Genomic DNA, 24,620 nt, shown 5'->3' with positions numbered 1-24,620 from the left:
AAAGTTGTAGATCGATTTGTAAGTAAAGTTAAGTTATTGTTATCGGCTATCAAAAGTAAATTTCTAGAGAATCGGTCTATTTCATGTTTTCGAAGGAAAATTGGTTCAAATTAGTGCAATTGTTGACAAAGGCTAAAACTAGTCAAAGAAGTGTAAAATTGGTTAGCAGAGGTATAAGCTGCAAGAGTGATAAGAAAAATTAATATATAATTTTTTTTGTTTTTGGTATCGATCAGATGCCCGGATGTGTTCTAACTCAATTACCAGCATGCACCCTGTCGAACATACATTTTTTATAATAAATCTGCAACTATGATATGTGACACCTCTAACCGAGTAGTTCATCAGGTCCATCTAAAAGCACCCCTCCAAATGACAATAAGGTACATTTTATACTTTCCAGCTTGTGGTGGCAAAGTAGGTGATTCGCGTCAGGTTATTGTCAGGTAACTGTTTTTTATTGCAGTTGAAACATTTAGAGCCGGGTCGACCATGAACACTTTACTTTCATGGATCATTGATATCAATCTTCATTAAATCAAGAATCAAAATAAGAAGAAGAATAAAACAAAGAAATTTTCTATTAGGGTTGTTGCCCGTAAATGTTACGCGACCATCAGTTATATATATACCGTTCAATGTTATAGACGTGACGCTTCACAAAGCATCACAAACATACGTATTACAGTTTACAACTTTGGTTTGGACATATACAACCCCTATACTAAATATAACTATTATCTCATCACATGAACAGCGCTAAAACTTATATAAACAATTAACTCCAACAGTCCATGAAGATCCATAACTAAGAGGACAAAACGGTCAGGTGGCTAACGGGCCAAAACGGGTTGGTTAGGTTAAGTTATATTAAGAGTTAATTGTTCAATGTTGAATTATTGAGCAAGTGAATCAAGAAACTGAACTCATACTATAACATAATACAATAAAATTGAAAACTACTAATGGGTTTATGTAACACTCAAATCCTACTCTACGTAAACATTGAAACAGTCAATTAAAATAATAAACATAACTTTATCTTAAACATTAAGATAAGCATATAAACTAATTAAATCCAAGAAAACTAAATTGCCCCTTGAATTTGGATCTCCTCTAAACCGCCCTGCAACCATTACATTCAGTTTTGGACAAAAGCATATATTCAAAACTAATGAGTTTATGGGAAAGTGTTGTCATGCTAACACAAAAAGAAACAGAAAGAAATTAACAAGAAGACGCGAATGTTGTTCCTTACCAACAACTTAATATCAGTAATTAGCAAACATGAATTAAAAACAATGACTTTTTTTATATTTTTGTCCACGGATCGAAAACAATCTGCTTCGGTGCATTCGGATATCTGCCTCACATCGACCATCCAGCTCAACTTCTTTCAGGTCATCAGTTTTTAGGGTGTAAACAAACAACCGTTTTCCTCCATTGGAGGTCAGCAATATGTCCCCGTCATCGTTCCAACAACCACAAACCACCACATCTATATACCTCGGCAGATCTAGATCAAACCGACACCGCAACACCCATTCTTCCCGCTTCAATATCCAGAGCTCGATACCCATGCCATCATCCTTATATGCAAATCCAACTTCACCGTTTAGGTCAACCAACTGACCATATTGACCTCTTTTAGGAGCATCTGTTAACCCGAATTCCTCCGTCTTGACATCAAACCACGCTATTTCTGTTCCATTGGACAACCAATGCAAGCGTCCGTGAGCAAATACGCCTTCATCGCGTATTGGAAGAGCACGGGTTTGGGGTATCTCTCGCCATGTGCTCATCCCCGAGCGATGAACCATGGTGCATAGTGGTGGACTAATACCTGGTAACCAGAATGATTCTTTACGAAGAACACATACCGTGGTTAAAGTGTTGGCGGAGTCATCAAACCCTATCCCTGTTGCTTGTAGTGAACCGGGACGGTCCCAATGGGTAGCCCTAGGCTTGACGGGTGGCAAATCGTGACGTTGTTTAGTAAGAGGATTGATAAGTGTAAGCAAGATGCCATGCCAGGGGGATGGGGCGTTCTCATACCAGACTAGGGTTAGTCCGTTGCATGAACCTAAAACCGGAGTTTGGTAAGGCCAGATCTTATAAGGAACGTCCAAGACGGGGTCTTTTTTCATAGTCATAGTATTTTGGTCTACATGCAGAAAACTGATTTTGCATAGTTTGGTGTCCATGTTGGAATCAGCAGACGGAAGCAGTTGGAAGATGACCGGCGTGGGTTCTTCTTTGAAACGATGAATGGTTTGAAGGTAAGGATGGTTGATGTATTTGAGCCATGACTTGCATACACACCTGAAACGAGCTAATGATTTGATCGGCAGTCTTGACAAGATCCCGTATATAACGTCCGGAGGAAACTGGTCACCCATGGAAGGTAGGATTTGATGATGATGATGATGATGATGATAGTGGTGATATTATTAATAGGCGAGTGAATCCACTAACGAAAAAGATTAGGGTTCATGATAATATAATAATAAATAAATAAATAAATATATATAAGCGTGATTAGATCAAGAAGATTAGTTTAAATTTATTTGTTGACGTGTATTTTATATTTGTTTTGTTAACATTGCATTAAATATGGGGGAAAATTGAGCGTTACGACTCGGTTTCGAGTCTAGATGCGCCACTGGTGTCACCATTGTTGCAGTTAACGTCATTTTGGATATGGTGTTATAAAATATGTGTTTTGATTCATTGTATTGACCAATTAATTTTTTATACCCAGTGAACTCTTCTTTGGATCTGATTGGGCTAATGTGTGTGTGTTTTCAGCTGTTATGGTTGTGTCATTGCTAGTGTTTTCTCCGGATGATAAAACTTAAGTTAAGTTATTCCTTCTGCAAATAACAGTAACATTTTGCTAGTGAGCTGAATTAAAACCCATATTGAACTAAGTGTTGAGTTATTATACAAAGGTCAATAAAAATGAGAAGTGTGAGAAGCATAATTAATTGACATGTGTCAAGTAAGGAACAAAGGAAAAAATATAAAAGTAATGGTACACATATTCCATTTTCACATTCAAGTCACATGTTAATTCCCTTATCATTTTTAAAACGTCTATAACTTTTTCATATGATAATTTTTTTAAATAAAATTCACCATAATAATAAGCGTTTTTATATTTTTAAACGTTTTTATACCATTGTGTCTTTTTCCGACATTGTGTCTTTTTCCGACATTGTGTCTTTCTATTTATTATTGTGTTATTTTCACCATTGTGTCTTTCAATTAATCATTCCATTTTTTTTAAATACTAATAACACCGTTGTGTAATAATAATCTGTAAATATAATGAAAAATACCAACAAATTATCAATTACATAAAACACAATGATGAATACATATTACACAATAACCTGAAACGTAAAACACAATAATGAATACATATAACACAATAGCCTAAAACATAAGACACAATGATAAATACATATAACACAATAACGTGAAACATAAAACACAATGGAATCTGCATATTACATAATAACTTGAACGTAATACACAATTAACATAATACTATTTTTTTCAACTTAAGTGAATGTTGAGCACAATGACTAAAACACAATAATAAGTAGAAAGACAAATGTTGAGCATAAAGACACAATGACGAACAAAAAGACACAATAATATAACTTTAATTTAATTTTTAATTTTAGTATGAGTACAAATTGAAAAACATAATTATCAAAATCTATAACACAATGTATAGAAAAACTCAATTAAAAATCACAATGAACAACCAAATAACACAATATAAAAAAACTCACTAACTTTTATTTTTATTTTTATATAACAATATGACATTCATATTAAAGATAAAAAACGCTTTTATTATGGTAAAAAAAATTCTAAAAAAAATGTTGTAAGAAAACGTTATAGATGTTTTAAAATGATAGATAAATTGACATGTGTATTGCATGTGAAGAGAGAAAGTCATCATAAGTGAGTTATTACCTTCATGCAATTCTTATCAATTTTTATTCTTAAATTAATCTCCACCATTCAAATATAAGATCAATGGATTAGATTCATTCTCAACCATAGTGTTAGTGATTTAGAATATTTCCGACGAAGAAAATATCTAAAGATTTTCCGATGATCTAATTACACATCCTAAAAGACCCAATTCCCGACCATAGTGTGTTCAGGATACACTACGTTGAATGGCTGATGAAGAATCTGCTAATAATTATCATATAGGAACTACGAACTCCGTAATTAGATTTGACACAACACTCAAACACCACACACATTTGAGACTAGCATCAATTTGCATCGGTCGAGGTGTGACCCTAAAGAAACTCATTGAGTCATCTGCCCATTGCTAAGTTGACTTTTCAAGGTTTAATGATCTTTGAGTATAGATCATACTTGAGAAAATGAAGACACATTGGTTTATAGCCCAAGGTGGGAGACTCATATTCAGCATTTAAAAATTAAAATAACGTGAGAGAAGTTTGTAAATTATAGGATGATGTTTTGAGTGGTTGTGAGTGTAAACTATAGGAGGTTTAATGATCTTTGAGTATAGATCATACTTGAGAAAATGAAGACACATTGGTTTATAGCCCAAGGTGGGAGACTCATATTCAGCATTTAAAAATTAAAATAACGTGAGAGAAGTTTGTAAATTATAGGATGATGTTTTGAGTGGTTGTGAGTGTAAACTATAGGGTGGAGAAAGAAAATGTTTTGATTTTTTCTAAATTTGGGGAAACTTTGTTTGGCACTATTTAATTTTTGAAAAATTGGTTTTAAATAATCTAAACTATGGCCTATTGGTAAATATCCATCCCAACTTTACACTTGCCTGCTGGCAGTACCAACTACTTGTGCATTTGTTTTTAACGGGCCGCGACTAACGGATCTTAACTCCGTTAGTATTTTTCTGACGTGGCCATCCCATCTGTCAAATATCAGATTACGTGGAACGTCTACGTGGCAGCTGACGGTGTATAAGGTATATGTTATCATCACCATCTTCAACCTAATACTCTTTACAACCCACAGCCACCACAACCCCACCAGTCCACCACCCCTGCAACCATCGCCGGAACCCGACCACCACCAATTCCATCCACAACCACCACCACCACTGGAACCCACCACCTGCAACTGGCCATCTTCCGACCATCTTCTCTGACCCCCAACTTGCCGGAGTTCTGCTCTAATCTTGTCGGAGTTCACAAAACCCAGATCCGCTCTAAACCCACCACCACCACCACCATATTAGGGCAGAACTCTCTCTCTCCCCTGCAATTTACCCACCACCACCACCACATGCCGCCACCAAACCCTAGCACCACCACCACCTTCTCGCAATCAGTCAATTATAAGATCAAAAAATCCCAAATTCAATTCCTTACCAAAAGCCCTAATTTATATCAAACCTACCTCTCCAGATCTGCTCGGTAAAACCTTAGCCCCGACACTTGGTACACTCCTCCAAATCTGCTCGGCTCACAATTAATCGTATGTGGAAGACGACGGTGGTCGATGGGTGGTTATGGCACTAAACATTACAACCTTAAAAATGTCACTAAACAAGATACAAGTAAGATCATTGCTCAACAACCCAACTTCCATTTTGCTTCGAACAATAACCAAACCTGACCTGACACGATCTACAACCATTAAAAAGAGCACGCGATTCAAATCTGAAACCCAATCTCTTGGTAATTCTGCTACTTCCTGCTCTACTCCCAAAATGCTTATTACCTTTCTCATTTTAAAATCCAAAATCGACATCGGCAGAAATCATGGCGCCGGGTACCCTTCTGCGATGGTGGTGGTTGATGGGTGGTTATGGTTGGGTGGTGGTATAAAGGAAGACGACGGTGGTTGGGTTGTGGGAAAGAAATGGGTGGGGAGTTAGGGTTTTATTATAATTATTATTATTATTATTATTATTATTATTATTATTATTATTATTATTATTATTATTATGACTAATATGCTAATACACAGTCAGCCGCCACGTCGCGTTCCACCTAATCAAATTTTTGCCAACTGTGATGGCCACGTCAGACAAAGACTAAGGGAGTTAACATCCGTTAGTCGCGACCCGTTAAAAACAAATACACAAGTAGTTGGTACTACCAGCAGACAAGTATAAAGTTGGGATGGTTATTTACCAATAGGCCATATTTGGGATTATTTAAAACCAATTTTCCTTATTTTTTTAATATTTGTAGAATTGTGTAGGGGTATGGTACTAAAACCCGGTTCTACGACCCTAAATCTATTATGTTTGGCTTATTTTATTACACGGACTAATACAATGCTATTAGGCTGAGGGGGTTTTGTGGAGGTAACCCTAACTGGGCTAGGCCCATTAGGGTATCATGATGGTGGCCATGAGGCTCTCTATATAAGGAGGTCTCCACCTCCTTGTTAGGGGGTCATGCTCAATAAGAGCCACCACCACTTTTTGTGTCTGTGAACAAGAAATCCTTAGGATATCTTAGCAGTCGCCTCCACACCCCCAAAAAAGCCATCGCAGGTCTCACCGTTGCAGGTCACAGCCGCAACCTTGGAAAAGAAGATCAAGACGTGGTTCGTTCATCTCGAAAATCCGTGGAAACATCGTCATGGATCAGGTTAGATTCATTTTCGTGTTTCGACATTGGCGCCATCCGTGGGACGGCAACGAACTACCCTTCGATCTTCATCTCAGCTGTCAGATCTCTCCCAGGAAAAACCCAAATCTGGAAGTTTTACAGAAAAAGGCTTCAAGGCTTGTTCTATTAAAGCTCAAAAAGATCCATAGATCTAAAAAAAGGCTTCCAGATCTGGGCAAGAAGAAACGGCCTGATTCAAATGATCAGGTCTCCGGATCTGTGATGGTTTTAAATCTGCTCCGGGCTTCGGATCTGTCCAGATCCGATTTACAGATCTAGGCCTAGATTACAGACCTGGATTTTAGGTCTAAAGTTGCAGATCTGACTCTAAAATTGCAGATCCAGAAAGTACCAGACTTCCGCCGCCATGTACGCGCGCCCGCGGATTCTCACTCCACAACCGTGCATGTGCCGCCGCGGAAACCATCATCTGGGCTTTGCGCAAGAGACCTCCGCCATGCACGCGCACACACGAGTCACCACTCCATCGCCGTGCATGTGCGCATCAGGCCTCGCACCAAACTTCAAGGTTGGGAATCCTCATAATATCCCATATGGCTACGCGCCAAGGTTGGGAATCCTCATAATATTCCATATGGCTACGCGCCAAGGTTGGGAATCCTCATAATATCCCATATGGCTACACGCCAAGGATGGGAATCCTCATAATATCCCATATGGCTACGCGCCAAGGATGGGAATCCTCATAATATCCCATATGGCTACGCGCCAAGGATGGGAATCCTCATAATATCCCATATGGCTACGCGCCAAGGATGGGAATCCTCATAATATCCCATATGGCTACGCGCCAAACTTCAAGGTTGGGAATCCTCATAATATCCCATATGGCTACACGCCAAGGATGGGAATCCTCATAATATTCCATATGGCTACGCGCCAAATTTCAAGGTTGGGAATCCTCATAATATCCCATATGGCTACGCGCCAAGGTTGGGAATCCTCATAACATCCCATATGGCTACGCGCCAAGGATGGGAATCCTCATAATATCCCATATGGCTACGCGCCAAACTTCAAGGTTGGGAATCCTCATAATATCCCATATGGCTACGCGCCAAACTTAAGGGTTGGGAATCCTTATACCATATGCTCACGCATCAGATATGCTCACACATATCACAATCTACACGCACGCGCATGCAACATCTGCGCGTGGCACATAACACAAAACCAAAGTCCACGCGCACGCGCATGCAACATCTGCACGTGGCGCGGGACATAAAGTAGCTCGTAAGCCGCCTCACGCGCAAGCTCCACTATTATTACAGCTCATAAGACGCCTCGCGCGCAAGCTGTTACTATTCTTACAGCTCGTAAGACGCCCCTTGCGCGCAAGCTTTATTACTCACAGCTCGTAAGCCGCCTCACGCGCCAGCTCAATTATTATTCTCAAAGCTCATAAGACGCCTCTCGCGCGCAAGCTTTATTACTCTCACAGCTCGTAAGCCGCCTCACGCGCCAGCTCAATTATTATTCTCAAAGCTCATAAGACGCCTCTCGCGCGCAAGCTTTATTACTCTCACAGCTCGTAAGCCGCCTCACGCGCCAGCTCAATTATTATTCTCAAAGCTCATAAGACGCCTCTCGCGCGCAAGCTTTATTACTCACAGCTCGTAAGCCGTCTCACGCACCAGCTCAATTATTATTCTCAAAGCTCATAATACGCCTCTCGCGCGCAAGCTTTATTACTCTCACAGCTCGTAAGCCGCCTCACCCGCCAGCTCAATTATTATTCTCAAAGCTCATAAGACGCCTCTCGCGCGCAAGCTTTATTACTCTCACAGCTCGTAAGCCGCCTCACGCGCCAGCTCAATTATTATTCTCAAAGCTCATAAGACGCCTCTCGCGCGCAAGCTTTATTACTCACAGCTCGTAAGCCGCCTCACGCGCCAGCTCAATTATTATTCTCAAAGCTCATAAGACGCCTCTCGCGCGCAAGCTTTATTACTCTCACAGCTCGTAAGCCGCCTCACGCGCCAGCTCAATTATTATTCTCAAAGCTCATAAGACGCCTCTCGCGCGCAAGCTTTATTACTCTCACAGCTCGTAAGCCGCCTCACGCGCCAGCTCAATTATTATTCTCAAAGCTCATAAGACGCCTCTCGCGCGCAAGCTTTATTACTCACAGCTCGTAAGCCGCCTCACGCGCCAGCTCAATTATTATTCTCAAAGCTCATAAGACGCCTCTCGCGCGCAAGCTTTATTACTCTCACAGCTCGTAAGCCGCCTCACGCGCCAGCTCAATTATTATTCTCAAAGCTCATAAGACGCCTCTCGCGCGCAAGCTTTATTACTCACAGCTCGTAAGCCGCCTCACGCGCCAGCTCAATTATTATTCTCAAAGCTCATAAGTCGCCATGCGCGCAGGCTTCATTATTATTATAGCTCGTAAGTCGCTTCTCGCGCCAGCTTCATTATTATTTTAGCTCGTAAGTCGCTTCTCGCGCCAGCTTCATTTTCATTACAGCTCGTAAGTCGCTTCTCGCGCCAGCTTTATTATTATTTTAGCTCGTAAGTCGCTTCTCGCGCCAGCTTCATTATCATTACAGCTCGTAAGTCGCTTCTCGCTCCAGCTTCATTATTATTTTAGCTCGTAAGTCGCTTCTCGCGCCAGCTTCATTATTATTACAGCTCATAAGTCGCCATGCGCGCAAGCTTCGTTATTATTTTAGCTCGTAAGTCGCTTCTCGCGCCAGCTTCATTATTATTTTAGCTCGTAAGTCGCTTCTCGCGCCAGCTTCATTATTATTACAGCTCATAAGTCGCCATGCGCGCAGGCTTCATTATTATTATAGCTCGTAAGTCGCTTCTCGCGCCAGCTTCATTATTATTTTAGCTCTTAAATCGCTTCTCGCGCCAGCTTCATTATTATTACAGCTCATAAGCCGCCATGCGCGCAAGCTTCGTTATTATTATAACTCGTAAGCCGCCTCTCGCGCCAGCTTCATTATTATTATAGCTCGTAAGTCGCCATGCGCGCAGGCTTCATTATTCTTATAGCTCGTAAGTCGCCTCTCGCGCCAGCTTCATTATTATAGCTCGTAAGTCGCCTCACGCGCAAGCTTCATTATTATTATAGCTCGTAAGTCGCCTCACGCGCAAGCTTCATTATTATTATAGCTCGTAAGTCGCCCCGCGCGCAGGCTTTTATTACAACATGTCACCATCATGAAGAAAACCTCTCAAAACTCAAAAGACAATAAAGACAAGGCCAAAGAAAAGGGAAAAAACCGCCTCACACCTTATAAAGTCCAGCGCTCCACCTAGACGCTTGCGCGCCCAGGAGCAACGCTGGACTTGGGGGGCTTGTAGGGGTATGGTACTAAAACCCGGTTCTACGACCCTAAATCTATTATGTTTGGCTTATTTTATTACACGGACTAATACAATGCTATTGGGCTGAGGGGGTTTTGTGGAGGTAACCCTAACTGGGCTAGGCCCATTAGGGTATCATGATGGTGGCCATGAGGCTCTCTATATAAGGAGGTCTCCACCTCCTTGTTAGGGGGTCATGCTCAATAAGAGCCACCACTACTTTTTGTGTCTGTGAACAAGAAATCCTTAGGATATCTTAGCAGTCGCCTCCACACCCCCAAAAAAGCCATCGCAGGTCTCACCGTTGCAGGTCACAGCCGCAACCTTGGAAAAGAAGATCAAGACGTGGTTCGTTCATCTCGAAAATCCGTGGAAACATCGTCATGGATCAGGTTAGATTCATTTTCGTGTTTCGACAAATTGGTTGTGAGTAACTAATAGAGAAAACTGTAATAATAAAAGTATAAAAATTATTATTTAACTGAACAGTAAAGAGAATAATGTTTTTAGTGTAATTATAGAGATGAAGATATGAGAAATGTTGAGAATGGTCTAAGGTCACACAGTTTGGCAACCATCATCATCATCGTACTTAATAAATCCCACAAATAGCAAAGCTATGATAAAGGTTTGAGGAGGATGTAGAAAAATCAAATCAAATTCTGCTTCGGGACATTCGTATATCTGCTTCAGCTTCACATGGATCATCCCAATCAAATTCTGTCATGGTGTAAACAAACAGCCGTTTCCCTCCATCAGAGATCAGCAATATGTACCCGGCATTGTTCCAACAACCGACACCATTACAATATTAAGCCACGGGTCTGGATGAACTAGTGGATAATTAATCCAACAATGTAACACCCGTTTCTCCTGCTTCATTGTCCACATATGGATACCGTTACATCTATATGCAAATCCAACTTCATCGTTTAGGTCAACCAACTGCTGATAGAGAATCTCGGCCCAAGCGAGTAGTTCTGGTTTGGTTCGGGATTTGTTAAACTGAATTCCTCAATCTTGACATCAAACCACACTATTTATCTTCTATGGGATTACGAATGAAATGCAATTAATAAAGCAAAATGAAAAGTTAAATTTATAATTAACAATATTGTGGCTTTGCGTAAGGCTGGCTTCACAGAGTTGCTCACAACAGTGGAAGGATAATAAGTCGGGCCCCATGGGTCCAAAATATTCTCACAAGCTGCCTTAAATTAACAACGTGCCAACTTTTTGTTAGATTTTTTTCCCATGTAACCACTAACCACTTAGATGAAGACGGTCTAGGGGTTTTCTCATGTAACCACTAACCACTTAGATGAAGACGGTCTAGGGGTTTTCTCGTTTAAACACGCTAAGAGCGTTTTATGCAGAGACAAATTAGATACTCTTTAAAAGCTTTTTTTGGTGAACCATCTCTGTGAAATCAATTAATAACGGAATCAATATCATCATATCTTTTCTGTAACAAAACGTAAGGGGGGTTTGTTTTTTATATGTTACAAAATGTTGATTTCAAGGTAGTTTGTGTCCATCTAAATGCGTCTTGAAACAAAAATGCATAAAGTTGTAGATCGATTTGTTTTAAGTTATAATTATCGGTAATCAAACGTAAATTTCTAGAGAATCGGTCTATTTCATGTTTTCGAAGGAAAACTGGTTTAAATTAGTTAAGTGCAATTGTTGATAAAGGCTAAAACAAGTCAAAGAAGTGTAAATTTGGTTAGAAGAGGTATATACGTTGCAAGAGTGATAAGAAAAAATCAAAAAAATAATATATACTTTTTTTTTGTATCAGATGCCTGGTTGTGTTCTAACTCTATAACCAGCATGCCCCCTTTTAAACATACATTTTTTTAAAAAAAATTTGCAACTATGATATGTGACACCTTTAACCGAGTAGTTCATCAGGTCCATCTAAAAGCACCCCTCCAAATGACAATAAGGTAAATTTTATACTTTCCAGCTTGTGGTGGTAAAATAGGTGATTCGTGTCAGGTAACTGTTTGATTCCAGTTGAAACATTTAGAGTCGGTTCGGCCATGAACACTTTACTTTCATGGATCATTGATATCAATCTTCATTAAATCAAGAATCAAAATAAGAACAAGAGTAAAACAAAAGAATTTTCTATTAGGGTTGTTGCCCGTACATGTTACGCAAAAAACTCAATGGGTCACATTTGCCACCCCTTCTTGGAAGCGATGAATTGCACCATTGCAGACTTCTGTTAGGGCATCGCCTACACATAGTAAACTGATGAAGGTCAGAGTCTTGTTTGTTTTCCCACAGGCCACAGGCGTGGCAGTAACGGGCCGGGCAGATCAATCAGTTACCGGAGGCGACGCGAGTCAATAATTAACCGTGCCTTTACTAAACTACCAACCTTGACCACATTGACTAACCAGATTAACTAAACGTTGGGTTTACACACCGGTAACCTAATCTCCAAATTACTACACATGTAATTAAAATGCGTAGCAATTTGCATACATTGCATCTACTTATTAACAGTTAAAAATGCATAGCAATTTCACATACAAGTTCAAGATTAGAAACCACAATATGGCATACAACCTGCAACTAATTTTATTCATCTTGCAACCACATTGCATACAATTAACCATGCATTCTTACTAAATTACTAACTTTTCCAGATTGACTAAACATACAGTTTTGTGAGTTCGACAGTGAGAAGTTGCAATTCTCGTCCAAAATACAGGATCACAAATTAAACAGTTCAAAAATCTAAGACATTAAATACATCCGTGGGACCTATTATGACAGTTGCATATACATAGAAATACATAAAGCAGGTTAAATATTAAACATGGTACCTGAATAGATGTCAAATAATCAGCATTTCTCGACAAGACCTCGCGCAGTTGTTTTTCCCATGAAACCCATTCTTTTGAGTATGTTCTTTAACTGGACTTTAATCTGAATATTAAGAAAACACATAAACGCAATTACAAAAAGGCAAAAGAACAATATAATATAAGTGTTTGGCAGATGAAAATACCTTCTATGTCTATTAGTATGAAGCCTGTATAGATTTATTTCATCTTCCAATACTGTCCTCACTAATTTAGGTAACGGACCCCTGTATAGATTTGTCCCAAGATTTCAAAATTTATGAAAATAATATGATTGAATCCGAGTAGTTAAATTTTATACTTTCCAGCTTGTGGTGGCAAAATAGGTGATTCGTGTCAGGTAACTGTTTGATTGCAATTGAAACGTTTAGAGTTGGGTCGACCATGAACACTTTATTTTCATGGATCATTGATATCAATCTACATTAAATCAAGAATCAAAATAAAAACAAAGAAATTTTCTATTAGGGTTGTTGCCCGTACATGTTACACGACCATCAGTTAATATATACACCGATCAATGTTACAGACGTGACGCTTCACAAAGCATCACAAACATATGTATTACAGTTTACAACTTTGGTTTGGACATATTCAACTCCTATACTAAATATAACTATTATCTCATTACATGAACAGAGCTAAACCTTATATAAACAATTAACTCCAACAGTCCATGAAGATCCATACCTTGAATTATCTAACTAAGAGGACAAAACGGTCAGGTGGCTAACGGGCCACAACGGGTTGGTTAGGTTAAGTTTAGTTAATTGCTCAATGTTGAATTATTGAGCAAGTGGATCAAGAAACCGAACTCATTTGCATAAAACTTATGCAACTCTTTTTATTAATATAAGTGAGAACATAATACAATTAAAACGAAAAGTACTAATAGGCTTATATAACACTCAAATCCTACTTCTACTCAAACATAACAATCAATTAAAATAAAAAAACATAAATTTATCTTAAGCATAAACTAAATCCAAGAAAACTAAATTGCCCTTTGAAATTTGGATCTCCTCCAAACGGCCCCTACAACCAATGACTATATTTATATTTTTGTTCACTAATCGAAAAGAAGCTGCTTCGGTGCATTCGGATCGCGGTCTCGCATGGACCATCCAGCTCAACTTCTTTCAAGTCATCAGTTTTTAGGGTGTAAACAAACAACCGTTTCCCTCCATTGGAGGTCAACAATATGTCCCCGTCATCGTTCCAACAACCACAAGCCACCACATCCATATACCGCAGCCGGCCTAGATCAAACCGACACCGCAACACCCATTCTTCCCGCTTCAATACCCAGAGCTCGATACGAATACCATAATCCTTATATGCAAATCCAACTTCACCGTTTAGGTCAACCAACTGACCATTTTGACATCTTCTAGGAGCATCTGTTAACCCAAATTCCTCCGTCTTGACATCAAACCACGCTATTTCTGTTCCATTGGACAGCCAATGCAAACGTCCGTGAGCAAATACGCCTTCATCGCGTATTGGAAGAGCAAGGGTTTGGGGTATCTCTCGCCACGAGCTCATCCCCGTGCGATGAACCATTGTGCATACTCGTGGATTAATTTCTGGTGACCAGAATGATGATTCGCTACGACTAACACACACCGTCGTGAAAGTGTTGGTGGAGTCATCAAAGCCTATCCCTACTGCGTGTAGTGAATAGCCCCAATATGTATCACTAAAGTTGACGGGTGGCAAATCGTGACGTTGTTTAGTAAGAGGATTAATAAGTGTAAGCAAGGTTCCATCACAATTGTTGGAAGTAATTTCGGACTCCAAGTCACAAGTCGGTGAACTTGAAGGACTAATATTGACAAGTAGGTCATAGTGGTTATGTTTCATAACTGTATTGTAATTATAATAGGTAATGTCTTGTCTAACAGGTTAGGTTAGTCTATATAAACAAGATAGGTTAGACATTATAGATTGTGTGGTGGTGTGAGATGCAACCGAGTTAGGGTTCATCTAAGAGGCACACACGAGATGTAACCGAGTTAGGGTTCATCTAGATGTAACCGAGTCAGGGTTCATCAAGAGTCAAACCGAGTTAGGGTTTGAGGGATTTGTAATCAGTTTTTTGAGTTATATTTTCTGATTAATAAACAAGGGTTATTTGTTTAATTCGTGTGTTGATTATCGATACGGGACTTGAATTGGTATCAAAGCGGTTGTGCTTTTGGTGTTTATCAATCAAAGTCGTGATCGATAAGAAGAAGGATCAATTTTTGGAGAAGTCGTGATCAAAGTCACGATCTAGAAGAAAACCGGAATTTCGTCGATCAAAGAAAAGGAGTTCTTTTGGGAAGTTCTCTGTTTTGGTGGATTTGGGTTTCCAAATCATAGTCTCATTTCACAAGTAGGTCAAACGGAGTCGACCTTGTGGTGGTGATTTGCTGTTGTCCGGCGGCAACAATCGGGAGAACCACCACCAAGCCCAACGTTGGGTTTCGATCCCATATTTTGTTGAATTGGGCTTTCACACAGTTTAGTGATTGGTTGTGGAGTTACAAGGAAAAAAACACAAAGTGAATGGAAGTTCTTTTATTGTGGTGATGATGAATTCAAGAAAAAATTAAACAAGTTGGTTTATTTTTGTTTTCTTGATTTTACAATATTGAGTTATTTTTTTTGTTTAAACAAGTTGGTTTAATCACTCTTGTTTGGTATTTTATTTGGGTTGAACAAGTGGGTTCAATTCAAGGTTGTAAGTTTTATTCGGCTTAACGAGTTAGGTTTTAACCAAGGTTTGAGCAAGCTTGTTCGGTTCTGAAAAGAGGTTCGGGGCTGATTTGGCTGAGTAGTTGTTCCAACGGACCGGAGCAAAGGGAGTTCGTTTTTCTACGGGTTAAACTAGTTATGTTTTAACCAGAATTTTGATTTGAAGGATGTATTCGTGGTTTGATTCGGGAACAGGAGAAGATCAAGGAAGATTGTTGTTCGCTCGCTTAGATGACCGGGATTGAAACCAAAGGAGTGGTTATGCGAGTTCATACGACCGAGTGAATGGTCGGGGGCAGGGTCACAGAGGTAGTCGAGTTCGGGGGAGCCGAAGAACACATCTATGGATCAAGAAAAGTTCCGGGGAAATCAAGGCCAAGATGGTTGTGAAAATCGAGAAGGTCAAGTTTATGAGTCAAATCAAAAAGAGCAAAAGAGACATGCTCGGAGGTGAAGAGCCACCTATTTTGAGTCAAAAATTAGGGGGTGATTGTTGGAAGTAATTTCGGACTCCAAGTCACAAGTTGGTGAACTTGAGGGACCAATATTGACAAGTAGGTCATAGTGGTTATGTTTCCTAATTGTATTGTAATTATAATAGGTAATGTCTTGTCTAACAAGTTAGGTTAGTCTATATAAACAAGATAGGTTAGACATTATAGATTGTGTGGTGGTGTGAGATGCAACCGAGTTAGGGTTCATCTAAGAGGCACACACGAGATGTAACCGAGTTAGGGTTCATCTAGATGTAACCGAGTTAGGGTTCATCAAGAGTTAAACCGAGTTAGGGTTTGAGGGATTTGTAATCAGTTTTTTGAGTTATATTTTCTGATTATCGATACGGGACTTGATCCATCACGCTATGGGGATGGGGCGTTCTCAAAACAGACTAGGGTTAGGCCGTTGCATGAACCTAAAACCGGAGTTTGGTAAGGCCACATCTCATAAGGAACATCCAAGACGTGGTCTTTTTCATAGTCATAGTATTTTGGTCTACACGCAAAAAACTGATTTTGCATAGTTTGGTGTCCATGTTGGAATTAGCAGACGGAAGCAGTTGGAAGATGACTGGCGTGGGTTCTTCTTTGAAACGATGAATGGTTTGAAGGTAAGGGTCGTTGATGTATTTGAGCCATGACTTGCATACACACTGGAAACGAACCAATGATTTGATCGGCAGTCTTGACAAGACTCCGTATATAACGTCTGGAGGAAACTGGTCACCCATTAATATTGTGATTGAAGGTAGGATAATTTGATGATGATGATGATGATCGACAGTGGTGATATTAATAGGCAAGTGAAGCCACTGACGTAAAAGATTAGGGTCATGGCAAATAAATAAAGAGTTATGTGGTTGCAACTTTTTCCACTCTAGCTCAAAGTTTGAAATTTTGTTAATTTAGTCCTCATAATTTTAAACATTAGCCAGTTACGTCCCATCCGTCTAACGGCATCCAACTATGTCGTTAGTTTTAGGGTATTTTTGTCTTTCTCCTTTTTTTTGAATTACTGGTTATTTTCGTCTCGGTGGTTTGATATGTTTGCCACTATAACCCCGAAGAGCATAGTCCAAGCCCAAAACCATCAAGCAACGATCGATAAAGGTTTGCATTTACTCTATTGACAACAGTAATAATACCCCCTCGTATTTAGTTTCTAGACATTTTATAAACTCTCCACCATTGTGGAATTCAATGGTAAAGTGGTCAAGGTAATTCCTTAAAATCGAATTGCACAGACAAAACTAAAACTCGTTTTTTTGATTCATGCATAATAGTTAGGGTTTAGAGATTAACATATTGTAGCCAACATCTGGGTCGAAATCAACATCAGGATGTCGAATATTCCACATTTTCATGAGGTCAAACATATGGGTCGAAATAAACAGTAACCGACTTCCTGATGTTGATTTCGACCCAGATGTTCGCTAAGATATGTTAAGAACTATTATGCATTAATAAAAAACGAGTTTTAGTTTTTTCTGTAGAATTAAGTTTCAGGGAATTTCCTTGACCACTTTACCATTGAATTCCACCAAGGGTTCATGAGGTCAAACATATGGGTCGAAATAAACAGTAACCGACCTCTTGATGTTGATTTCGACCCAGATGTTCGCTAAGATATGTTAATCTCTAAACCCTAACTATTATGCATTAATAAAAAAAACGAGTTTTAGTTTTTTCTGTAGAATTAAGTTTCTAGGAATTTCCTTGACCACTTTACCATTGAATTCCACCAAGGGGGAGAGTTTAGGAAATGTCTAGAAACTAAATACGAGAGGGTATGATTACTGTTGTCAACAGAGTAAATGCATACCTTTATCGATCGTTGCTTGATGGTTTTGGGTTTGCCGGTTTGGACTATGCTCTTCGAGGTTATAGACAAAAAAACTGAATTAAAGTAAACATCAAACTTTGAACTGAAGTGACAAAAGTATCAAACCGCATGGACGAAAATGACCATTAACTCAAAATAAAAAGGAGAAAGACAAAAATACCCTTAAACTAACGGCATATTTGGATGCCTTAAACGGAGATGACGTAATTGGCTAATGTTTAAAACTATGAGGACTAATTGACTAAATTTCAAACATTTGACTGAAGTGCCAAAAGTAGCAAACCATAGGAAATGGTCATTAACTCATAAATAAATAAGAGCATTCTCATCCCATTCTCTATTCCTATCTCTATAATTACACTAAAAAACACTATATTTCTCTCTCCTGTTTAATTAAATAATCTTTTTTATACCTTTATCATTACAGTTTTCTCTCTCCTTTACTCACAGCCAATCCAACAAATATTAAAAAATAAATAGGGGCAAACAATATTCCCCAAATGTTTTCCCAGATTTACAAAAAATCACTACATTTCTCTCTCCACCATATAATTTACACTCACAATCACTCACAATCTCACCCTATAATTTACAAACTTCCCTCACATAAATTTGGGGAATGGGATGAGAATGCTTTAAGAGGAAGGTTCCCAAAATACCCCATTTTTGATCCACTTTATCCGGTTTTAGCCCAAGACCAAAACAAATTCCAAAGATAGCCAAACTAATCTGTCGTATCTGACGAAAACCATTTTTGATCCGACAGAATAATGAGCCTGTCAGGACGCGCCACGAAGCATACTATTCCGTTGGCTCCGACGGTTTTCCGTTTTGTCCGACGGATTAATGAAACAAACCGGCGTATTAATAAACAGTTGGATCTGACGGTTCGGTTCATGCTTCCGTCGGATCCGACTGTTTAATTTGTCCGACAAACCCTAGAATTTTCAATTGGGGGGGGGGGGGGGTTAATTTTGAGTTCTATAGTGAAACTAAACACTATGGTTGTGTTCTCCTTAAAAAACTAACGATTTGCACTATTGATTTGCTTGATTTGATGGAGAAATAAGAAAGATGAAGGTTGGTTATGGAGGTTTAGGGTTTGAGAGGTAGAAGTTGAAGAATTCCATCGGAATCACTAAAATTTCATCGGATCCATTAATACGTTGACACGTGGCGCGATTTTAATAAACCATTGAATTTTTGTCGGGGTTCCTGTACAAAGAAACCCTAATTTAATCCGAGACAACGGTTTTGGCTTTTAGTAATGAAAAGTGGCTCTGATACCACTGTTAGGGATTTAGAATTTTTCTGTAGTAGAAAATATTTAAAGAATAAAGCGAAATCCTTTCCAATGATCTTATTACACATCCTAGAGACCCAATTCCCAACCATAGTGTGTTCAGGAAACGCTACCTTGAATGGTTGATGAAGAATTAGATCATTACACATCCTAATAGACCCACTTCCCAACCATAGTGTGTTCAGGAAACACTACCTTGAATGGTTGATGAAGAATTATGCTAATAATTATCATACAGAAACTACAAACTCCGTAATTCGATTTGACAAAACACTCGAACACGTTTACACATTTGAGACTGGTGTCATTTGCATCACTCGAGGTGTGACCCTAAAGAAACTCATTTGAATCATATGCCCATTGCTAATTCGACTTTTCAGGGTTTAATGAACTATGAGTATACATCATATTTGAGAAAATTGTTTTGTTTTTCTTTGAAGACACATTGGTCTATAGGCCAAGTTGGGAGACTCATATTCAGCATTGAAAAGTTGTTTTCTCTTACCAATAGCAAACCTATGGTAGAGTATGAGAAGGGTAAGATGTAGACAATCGGCTCGATAGTAGTTTTGCATCAAGCCTTGAACATAAGGCTCAGTTTGGCAACCAAAGAAGTTAAATGTGAATAAATCACAAGTGTTGGTTCTACCTAATTTCGATGATACATTTGTAATCGAGATTGATGCTATAAGCAATGGAATTATATTTTTATGCAGTGACCTATTACTTATTTATATGAATTTGTTGCAAGGAAGGACATATAATACCCACCCAACTGTAATGTTTTTTATAACTGGTGTTTATGACCAAGAAATTCCGCAAACCAAAACCACACAAACAAATTTTAATAATCATGGAAGTCAAAAAAAGTTTGGGAGTTAAAACTGCAAACAAATTATAGAAGTGTGAATCAAGTTTTTTAAACAAAAATAGTTTCAAGTGAACATTCTTGGAATTTGGAATCGAGCTTGAGCTTGTATCACACATGCTCAATTGCTCATGTTATATAAACATTATGAGCATTATCTGTTGGAATGACAGAAGAACAACAAACTAATAAACCATCTATAACACAAAAATGTGACGTGAATGCGCACTTTATGGTTTGCAAATAAGGCAAGAAGATATCATATCATCTTCTAACTTGTGTGCTAAAATAACAGCAAAACAAAAGAGTTGTTGAACTATCTAAAAATACGGGTCAATTTAGTGCATACTTGTTTTAGTTTTGACCATCTCAAGTTGACCATTGAATATGTGTAACCACATGGGTGCAACTCATCATCAGGCATGCAATGAATTAGATCCTTCGTTTTTCATGATTTTAGCATTTAACAACTCCATGAATTTAGGGTTGGCTCGAAGTCTAGTCTTCACATAACCGGTTCGAGCATCATCAACGAGCTTATCAGCTTTACCAGCCTCCTCAATCAGCCCAAATAAAGTCCTGAGACAATCCTTCCTATTTTCCTCACGATGCTCAAACCTACACACGATATGAACTTTCACACACAAATAATAGGTAAAACTAATAACAAGTAAACCAGTAAAAAAGCTTAAAAGGAAATGGGTCAAGTATTCAAAATGTTATGCTACGACTACCCACAAATCATGTCAGTATACATGCCACCCAAATATCATATTTATTAACATTACATGCCACACTACCACCCAAAAAATAATTTAGTTTCACCCTGCCAAATTGCCAAATCTAGCCAAAAACTTGCCCAAAATTGTAAAATGACAAAAGCACCCCTAACTTTTACGAAGAAACAAAATTAGCATTAAAGTGTGAACAAAAGTTATACAGCTTGTCAAGATGAGCAACATTTACAATGAAGTTAATCGTTTTAACCACTGAATCAGATGATTCGCAAGATATGAGCTTGTTTAGGCCACTATTAGCATAAATGACACCGAATTGGTGGCTTATAATATTGTCTTAAAAATTTGGGTAGCCTATTTGTACAATAAAAGTGAGCCAAATATGTTTCAACAAACCCGGAGCCCCGTTTCAACCCCATACAAAAAAGTTACCTACTCTATTATCCAAACCACCCAACCAATTTAATTTTCCACCTCTAAATAGTATAATATTAAGCATATAAGTTTGGTAACTACAGTTATAAAAAAAATAAAGATTTAAGCGTTCCATAAGTTTGATTTAGTTACCTCTCACTGGTTATAGTAAGTTCATCTTTTCCTGGGTTATATCTTTTCCCGACCAATTCTCGTAGTCGACGAAACTGGTTTTTTGAAAGACCAAGTTCCTTGACAGTGACAGCAAGTTTTGCTTTTCTGTTTTTAGGATGCCATGAATCGCCACCAGGAACAAACACGACCCGTGTTTGCCACCTAAGCACAGGGCCTTCACCTGGGGGGTCATCTACGTCTTTCTTCTCAAAAGCAGAAGTCTCATCAAACTTTGGGGGACCCGCTTCTTCTATCTCCTTAGTATGTTTCATGAGCATGTTATGCTCAAATTCCTGGTACATTTCATAGCCTTGCTCGGGTTCAAGCTCACCAGTTTCAACCATATCTGCTATCTCGTTGTATTTTTCTTCAACCTGTTTCTTCAGGTGATCTGAGTTCATAGATAACTTCAATGCATGCCAATATAACTAATATTGAAAGCTATTGTAGTGTGTTATATGACTATATTTTCAAATTTTAAGTGAATGAAAATTTTGGCCTCTAGAAACATGATGTTATAAAATTATAAATTGTATTTCTTAGCGTTCTAAAATGCATCACTTTGCGTTCCATACAGTCGTAGTTTTATCATATAGGAAAAAGATATATATATTGTGTAGTGTGTCTCTCTATAATGAAGCATAAAAAATGAACTCAATAAAAAACGTTAAAGAGAGCTTATGCGTGGTGTCAATCTTATGATTTTCTGCTTCTTAATGAATGCTGAGACGTGAGAGGAGCAAAAGATATTTGAAGTTTAAAGATATTTGAAGTTTTATGTAGAGGAAAATTATATGTTATTCACTAGAAAGAATGCAATGTTGTCTCCCAACTAGTGAGGCACTAAAACAAATTGAAAGGACTTTTGAAAAATGATGACACAAAAATAACTAAAGACAAAAATCACCTAAAGGCTAAAAGATGCATTAATGTGTTTTCTGACACAAAAAATCACAAGCTTTATGTGACCAATAAGCTCAAAAAACATCAAAATCTTGAAAATAGACGAGTTTAGTTAGAAAGAATTACTGCAGTAACAAATAGTCACAACATAACATTTAAACACTAAGCAAGAGGAAAATAATGCCATTATCTAATAACCAATAGAACAATAAATGAAATTATAAACACCAATAGAACAATTTAAAATTATTTTGCCCCTCCAAGGCCTCGCGAAAACAGTTGCATAAGAATCCTTCTAATCAACTAAGTCATTAATAAAGTTAATTCAGCCATTACAGATCCAACTTTCAATCATGTCACAAATTAAATAAAAAGGGATTACAAATTAACATACCTGGAAGGAGATTTTCCCACACGAACATATCCTGCAGTATCTGCTCACATTCCTTAGTATCTTTAAGATGACCACTATCGGTAGCCTCCTTAATCATGCCTTCCCACTTTTTATCATCCATGTAAAAGAACTCATCCTTTGTCATCTTCTTGGTCACAATTTCTCTTGCATTATACAGATTATCTATCTCCTCATCAGTCTCATGCAATTCCTCAAAATCGGACTCAAACTCTTTATCGTTGACATCATCAATTGGTTTCATCCTAAACTCCTCAAGCAGCTCATCATCAGTATCAGCATGTTTTTGTGTAACTTGCCTCCTAAATATTGATTCTAACACATCAGGCAATACCTCTTCATCCTTGTCCTTAAAGTACTTCTCTATCTGCATTTTCAGCTCTGCAAAACAAGTATAATAAAAATAAATAAATAAAAACTTCACCGGGATCCTATATTCTTACAAGTATATCGGGAACTTCGCTTATGTTTGTACGTTAAATGAATGAACTAACATGAACAAGAAAGTCCGTTCCATTAACTAAAGAAACGAACACAATAGAAATGTTGTTCAAATGTGTTGGTTAATGTTTGTTTGTTTATGTTTGTTAATTGAAGGGTTTTTAATATTTTTAATGACTTTTCTACAGATTTAATCAAAGATACTAAACCAAAAACAAAAATATTTACGTGATTAATTGATATGTAAATTAACATATAAATATGAATGTTATTTAAAACACCAACACAAACTTGGTAGCCTCACCAAAGCGTTGACGTTGACATTGCCCAATCAATTAGCCAAATCAAATATAACATTATTTGTGTCTTCGAAAGAGTTCATTTTCTCAATAAACGAACAGGAACACGAAATTCTGTTCAGTTAGGTGTTCGTGAACCGTTAACTTTTCCAATAAAAGCTAAACAAACGAACACAAACAAGACCTTGCCGAGTTAGGTTAATTTACAGCCCTAACTTAATTAATTAATTAATTAATTATATATACATTTACAGCACAGATTAAGAAGAAACAAGCTAAAGTAGTAAAATAAAATTAAAATTATGAAATTAGTAAGGTACCTTTATTGGTGACGTCTTTGACATCGAGATCCTTGGGCGGAGGTTTGGAAATAATGGTGGTTGATTCCGTCGATGGAGGAATGGATTCATTTTCAGTAGTTGAGTAGAATCTCAGCTTCGATCCGAATAATAATAAGTTGGTGGAATTGTTGGTGTTGATGACTTTGGGAGTAATAGTAGTATGGTTTAAGAGGTTACGAATGGAGTGCTTGTTCAACGATAAAGCTCGTCTCATCATTTTGATTTTGATTTTGATTTATTAGGGTTTATGAGCTGATTTGAAAGATGAATGCGGTAGTAGAGTGAGACGACGGCTGGCTTTCTTCTTTTCTTAAGTTATGGAATTTGTCATTGGGTCCTTTGCTTTATGCCTATATTAAAGATTACGCCCTATAGTTGGTTTATGGCCAAACTAAATTCTAATGCTTTATCTATTTTGTAATTTGGGTTAGCTTCTTGCTACTACTCACTTGTTTTTTTAATAAAAGATGGTTTTTAATAAAAACAAGGTTTCATACCCGTGCGTTGCTGCGGGCGGCGTTTGTTTGTATACCACGGCCGTTTGTTTTTGTGTGTTGGTAGTCATTAATTAAAGGCGGTCAAACTACAAACTGTGAATAATATTTGACGAAGAATACGTGGATGAAGGTGACGAATAATATCTCATTCTTCAGCTCCAAAGTTGAAATGAAGTAGATTGTCCAATATCCCTTATGAGCAGGGCCGTCTCTGAGAATACCAAAAAAAAGGTGGGCCTGGGACATGAAAGACACGAGGCCCTAAAATACAAACTCAA

At 38.1% G+C, this 24,620-nt stretch overlaps 3 protein-coding genes across 3 annotated transcripts; all 3 read right to left on the bottom strand.

Moving 5' to 3' along the window:
* Nucleotides 1-1,292: 1,292 nt before the first annotated feature.
* Nucleotides 1,293-2,399, bottom strand: LOC143585141 (F-box protein At5g49610-like). The gene has a single exon (XM_077066992.1). It carries the CDS (start codon nt 2,397-2,399, stop codon nt 1,293-1,295), a length of 1,107 nt encoding a protein of 368 aa, XP_076923107.1.
* An 11,510-nt stretch (nt 2,400-13,909) lies between these two features.
* On the bottom strand, nt 13,910-14,437 carry LOC143585140 (F-box protein At1g47340-like). The gene has a single exon (XM_077066991.1). The coding sequence runs from the start codon at nt 14,435-14,437 to the stop codon at nt 13,910-13,912; it is 528 nt and encodes a 175-aa protein (XP_076923106.1).
* Nucleotides 14,438-20,300: 5,863 nt separating this feature from the next.
* Nucleotides 20,301-24,108, bottom strand: LOC143585145 (uncharacterized). The gene is made up of 4 exons (XM_077066995.1): nt 23,825-24,108; nt 22,747-23,145; nt 21,429-21,840; nt 20,301-20,742 (listed from the first exon to the last, which is right to left on the bottom strand). The coding sequence occupies exons 1-4, from the start codon at nt 24,060-24,062 to the stop codon at nt 20,541-20,543; spliced, it is 1,251 nt and encodes a 416-aa protein (XP_076923110.1). The 5' UTR covers nt 24,063-24,108; the 3' UTR covers nt 20,301-20,540.
* Between the last annotated feature and the right edge of the window lie 512 nt (nt 24,109-24,620).

The sequence above is a fragment of the Bidens hawaiensis genome, unplaced genomic scaffold (assembly GCF_021521415.1).
Source record: "Bidens hawaiensis isolate Kalapana, Puna unplaced genomic scaffold, B.hawaiensis_p1.1 tig00033582_1, whole genome shotgun sequence".
NCBI lineage: Eukaryota > Viridiplantae > Streptophyta > Magnoliopsida > Asterales > Asteraceae > Bidens > Bidens hawaiensis.
The sequence above is the reverse complement of the archived record's forward strand: the minus strand, read 5'-3'. Positions and strand labels throughout refer to the sequence as shown.

Bases quoted from the DNA above. Each gene is read 5' to 3' on its own strand.
- LOC143585141 (XM_077066992.1), bottom strand. From the start codon at position 2,399: ATGGGTGACCAGTTTCCTCCGGACGTTATATACGGGATCTTGTCAAGA.
- LOC143585140 (XM_077066991.1), bottom strand. From the start codon at position 14,437: ATGGTTCATCGCACGGGGATGAGCTCGTGGCGAGAGATACCCCAAACC.
- LOC143585145 (XM_077066995.1), bottom strand. From the start codon at position 24,062: ATGATGAGACGAGCTTTATCGTTGAACAAGCACTCCATTCGTAACCTC. The intron at 23,146-23,824 runs GTACCTTACTAA...CTTGTTTTGCAG, and splicing joins CAAAGACGTCACCAATAAAG to AGCTGAAAATGCAGATAGAG. The intron at 21,841-22,746 runs GTATGTTAATTT...CTATGAACTCAG, and splicing joins GTGGGAAAATCTCCTTCCAG to ATCACCTGAAGAAACAGGTT.